General features: G+C 35.4%; 1 protein-coding gene across 2 annotated transcripts in view; it reads right to left on the reverse strand.

Annotated features, from left to right (window-relative positions):
- Positions 1-2,848: 2,848 nt before the first annotated feature.
- The window catches only part of LOC122258872 (uncharacterized), a 35,829-nt gene continuing 33,389 nt past the window's right edge, over positions 2,849-5,288 (reverse strand). For both annotated transcript variants that reach the window (XM_086556536.1, XM_086556537.1), the window contains 3 exons: positions 5,119-5,223; positions 4,692-4,948; positions 2,849-4,483 (listed from right to left, as the gene is read on the reverse strand). In XM_086556536.1, coding sequence (XP_086412662.1) covers positions 4,033-4,483; positions 4,692-4,948; positions 5,119-5,223 — 813 coding nt within the window. In that variant the 3' untranslated portion in view covers positions 2,849-4,032. The remainder of the gene's footprint in view (positions 4,484-4,691; positions 4,949-5,118; positions 5,224-5,288) is intronic.

Genomic DNA, 5,288 nt, shown 5'->3' on the forward strand with positions numbered 1-5,288 from the left:
CACAATTATGCCAAGGTAAATCAAGTCGGTACCTCGTGTTAAAACAATAAAATAGCTGAGTTTAGTTCATCTACAGTAATAACCTAATTTTTTTTAGCAAGTCATGAGCTTCGTGTAATATCCATTTTCAACACTACTTATCCTTATCTAACCGCCAGTAAATTGAAGTCTATCCTTATGCGAGGATAAATTTTGTGTTTTATTACAATGAAAATATCATGAAAATATAAGGTATACCACGCCTAGGTGAATAAGCAAAATTATTAAAAGGCTTGAATGATTTTACATTAATTGATGTGTCATGGAATGCATTGTATTTGCACAAATAAGATCTATTTACTGACTGCTAATCTAGACAACTGCTATTTGAATTTCACTTGTTCATGCTTAAATAATCATATTCAACTCCATTTCACATTCCAATATGAATGGATCAAAATAAACTAGAAAAAAAATCATTTGTTGTGAATATTCTATTAGGTATTAAATGAAATCACATATACCATTTGATATAAACTGCCCTAATCCTAAATGTCTTATTAACTCAGAAGTGTTTTTACAAAGCTGGTTTTGTTCGAGCGGTACGACACTTTCGCCGTCGTACGTCCGACAGTGTCTATGCTCCGCCCACCAAGTTGAAATGATTGCTAGTCGATTACACTATAGATAACGCCTTTGGTCTTATACTCTATATCTATGTTTGTATTATATTATGATGTATATATATATATACATCATATATATATTAATGATATATGATGAGATAAGAGTTATATTTTTATTTTAAACTGCAATGGTTCAGATAGTTATTTTTCCGTGCATTGCATAATCCCATGACTTGAAGACATACTAGTGATTAATTAAATTCATATGAGAGAATATTTGAAGAATGTAAAACTACAACACGCTATAGCATCAGCAGGAACGTACATGAGAACATTAAGGGATGCTATCTATAAAAATATCAGAATTCATATCATCATCATCACTAACATGTCTGAAATCTTATTGTCGCCGTTAACGGTATTTGAATATCGAGGGCGAAGAAGATACGCTGTAAGATTTTTTTCCCTAAAAAAAATGAAGGGAACGTTAATGTAAACAATAGAAAACGGAAGACGAACGAGCTCACTAAATACGGGTTTACTATTCAGGATAAGGTTATAATTCATGGATTGAAGAAAGTATTTGCTTCGTGTGTGACGATAATTTCATTTTGAAGAAATATATACCTATAAGCCGTCTTTTCCCGCTGGCACGACACCTTTTATACGACAGATATAGGCAATGATGTTTGATCATTTATCCTTTAGCCTTCGGCATTATAAAGCATTTATGTGTGCTAGAAGAATGTAATGATGTAATATGAAGTAATGTTAAAAGAGAAGCATTGGAAGCATTTGGGAAGTGTTATTGCTTATTATTGTGTCCAGATCTGCGCAAAGAATAAGACAATTTATTTGAAATATTTCCTGATGTCTGTCTTTACAATACATATAAAAGGAAATATAAAGAATAGAACTCATATAAGAATATATATGTAATCTGCACTAGATTTAAGTAAGAACAAAGAATTGTAGAAGAGAAACCTACGAAGCCCGTGCCATTATTCGAACGGACGAAATTCACAAGTTGCTTGGTGCTTGATCCTGTTGTTCTTATTTTCATACTTCTTCGTTATCATACCGATATTTGATATTCATAGAAAACTTACATATTCAATCAGTTTAGTTCTTGTAATATTGGATTGCTAAAATGATGCGTAATGGTGTAGCACAAATAACAAAATTAATTAACAAACTGTGAACATACGCTGATTCCCAGGAAAGGGGCGGAGCCAAGCGTTTGTCATCGCTGTTTAGGGTAGCGAGTAGCAACAGAATACCAACAACACTTATACCCTGTCTATAAACACTTTGGAAACAGTGGAGATGACGGCTTTTATAATCTCTCTCTCTCTCTCTCTCTCTCTCTCTCTCTCTCTCTCTCTCTCTCTCTCTCTCTCTCTCTCTCTCTCTCTCTCTCTCTCTCTCTCTGACAGACACACAGACACTCTTTCTACGTAAAACTTTTTTTTTTTCATCAAAAGACATCCTGTGATGAATACGTGCCATACATATATTACAAACAGACAGAAAGTGATTTTTATACTAATTATAGATTCGGAAATGTTTTATAATTATTATCTCTTAATCTTTATTATTTTGAACTAGGCCTTATAGGCAACTAAAAGGGGGAAATGTGAATGCTTTTGTCATATGTTTTGGTAGATATTTTTTTGTTTTACGCTTCAAAATATTTTTTTTTCTGTCTTTCTTTTATATCGAACATTGCTAAAAAAAATCGAGATTTGATATAAAGCACTATGATAAAATATTGGTATATTATCACTATTTATACCTTCTTTCAAAGAGTGATTCAAATGTATTTAATATATGCTAAGATTATTAGTCTTTCTTTCTTTTAGCAATAATACATATTGATACAAGGCGTTTTACGTTTTACTTTAGAGCGTATGTGAATGTCTTACTGTATGATATAATATGAATGTCTCAATGAAGAAAATTGCTAATTCTCGTGGTAATATTATCAGTGCTATTATTTTTTTTTCTTTTTATTGTATATTTTTCTTGTTCGCAAAAAAAAAAAAAAAAAAAAAAAAAAGGTTTCACTTTATTTTACATATATGGTTCATTTTCAATGTTGAGTAATACATTTTATAATTACTATGACGATGGTGATGATGAGCAGTATAATTACTTTTATCATTATGATTACTATCAATATCATCCTTATCATCACAATCATCACTCTTATTATCATTATTTGAAGCAACATGTATATCATTTTATCAATCAGTCAAGTTGATAACAAAAATTAAAACAAAGCAGTTGTTTTCACAATTTGATTATGACAGAATATCACAAAGAGATTGAAGATTCTAATGATTGTTAATATCAGAAAAAAACATTCTTTTTTTGTTGTTATTTTTATTTTATTTTATATATATGCGACAACATTCTGGTTATGTTTATTCCATGAACAATGTACCTTGTAAAATTAAGCTCAACTTTATTAAAATGTACGAATTATATTATTGAAACATTTAATTTTTTTTAAAATCTAACTTAATACACTGACCTGAAATGCACACACACATACACACATATCTCCATGTACTGTAAATTACTCACATAGTACATGTATGTTTAAACTGATATAATGCCATATTGAGTAAAATGGATGTATACAGTGTAATTCATATGAATATTTATGTTTTTCTTTTTTGTGAAATACCTCGTACTTCCATGAATGTAACATATGTATGTATTTCACCGACAGACTAAAGAGCTGAAGTCCTCGTTTCTGTACCGTTTCTGTTAAATATTCGATGTTATGTTTCAGTCTCTCATGTATCTTTGTTAAGTGTAAATGTATAAAAAAAAAACATAGTTTATATAAAATTCCTAAAGTTGGATATTTTTATTTACCTGTGAGGCTTAATTATTTGTATTATATGTATGTTATTGTGCAAGAGAGAGAGAGACAGAGGGAGAGAGAGAGAGAGAGAGAGAGAGAGAGAGGGAGAGAGGGAGGGAGGGAGGGAGAGAGGGAGGGAGGGAGAGAGAGAGAGAGAGGGAGGGAGGGAGGGAGAGAGAGAGAGAGAGAGAGAGAGAGAGAGAGAGAGAGAGAGAGAGAGAGAGAGAGAGAGAGAGAGAGAGAGAGAGAGAGAGAGAGAGAGTGCCTGAGTGTGAATGCGTTCGTATGCCGGAGTGACAGAAGAAAGCATCTGGGTCTAACATCCAAAGCAACGTCAAATGGAGAGTGTCTTATTATGCGAAACATACAATAATTTTACAGATCAGAAAGGTAAGGTCAAACAATCAACAAAGAATTCAGAAATAAAAAGCTGAAAATTACATTTCTAGAGACTGCACAAGGGCAAGAAATATGGCCGAAGAAATAGGCCACCCTTAATCTTCCAACTTAAAGTCCATTCAGATCCAGTGGTAAACAACGGCAACAAAACTTTCATTTGCGAAACATAAAATACACACTGTGAGACATACGCACCTGGTTTATCGCTTTGACTGAGCTGATAGAGGGGATATTATCTAAGTCTACATGACCATGAGGAAAGTAGCCCTGTGCTATCTGCATCACTCCAATGACCCGACATAAGAGGTCACCAAGTCCGCGATTCCTATTCCCTTGCTGGGTCATATAGGTCCCCATCGCACCATAGAAAGAGGTCGTGACCCATGCTATGGGAACCTCCTCGTCCCCGGCGAAGGGAAGATTCTTGATGTCGATATCTGTTTCCTTTTCCACACTCGGGTCCTCGTAAAGGCCAACTGAAGGTGCGTGTTTGACGATGTGAACCATGTCGTCCAGAGTCCTGCAGATGTCGTGCTCAGTAGTGTTCCTCATGATGCGGACTCCTGCCCTTCCCAGCCGAGCCACACGGTACCCTGCTGGGCACCTTTGAGGAAAACGAGCATTAGCGTTTTTCCTATAATTCATGGCACATTGATACATTCATGACTAGAATATATAGACTACAATTTCTATACATTAGGATCCATGGCGTTTTTGTTTGTTTGTTTGTTTTTTTGTTTTTATCTTTCATTCATAAAAAAGGGTGTACTTGCGTTAGCAGTTGATTTTGTGAATGCCTGACACCTACTCACCGGATGGAATTATCAGCCAGGTAAGTAAAGAGATTTCCTACGTAATGGCCACTAAATGTGTAGACCTTATTGCTTGTCAGTTCCTGGCCTCCCTTTTCCCTCACGACGTCCCTCACAGTGTCCACCAGATACTCAGGGACGTGGAAAACACACAGCCGTCCCTGCCAGTCGATCAAGTCCGACTGCATCAAGGACTCCTTCAGTAGCTGGACCTCCTCCTCCCGGCAGTGAAGGGCGAGTAAAGTATTTGACGGTTGCTGAAGATCATTACAAATATCAGTAAGATCGTAAGGGAAAACCGATTGTGGAACTCAAAACTTACTTAATCATTAATCGATAGTGTCATCCACACTGTTTCTGCAAATGACTGGCCTTTTGCATAACTCAATTCAATCACTGAAAGACAATATATCATGCACTTCCTCACCAAGTATCGCCACATGACAGCATGAGACTCTGGACGGTCTCTCAGGGTGTAGAAGGTACATTCCCGGGCGTGACCGCGGCCGTGGAGCAGAAGGCTGTTGAACATCTAAAGAATAAACAAAGCATTAGTTCAGGTGGGAAATCGTGGTAGATACTAGACAGATATCACCA

The sequence above is a fragment of the Penaeus japonicus genome, unplaced genomic scaffold, assembly GCF_977035675.1.
Source record: "Penaeus japonicus unplaced genomic scaffold, GWHDUDI00000001_assembly GWHDUDI00000032, whole genome shotgun sequence".
Lineage (NCBI taxonomy): Eukaryota > Metazoa > Arthropoda > Malacostraca > Decapoda > Penaeidae > Penaeus > Penaeus japonicus.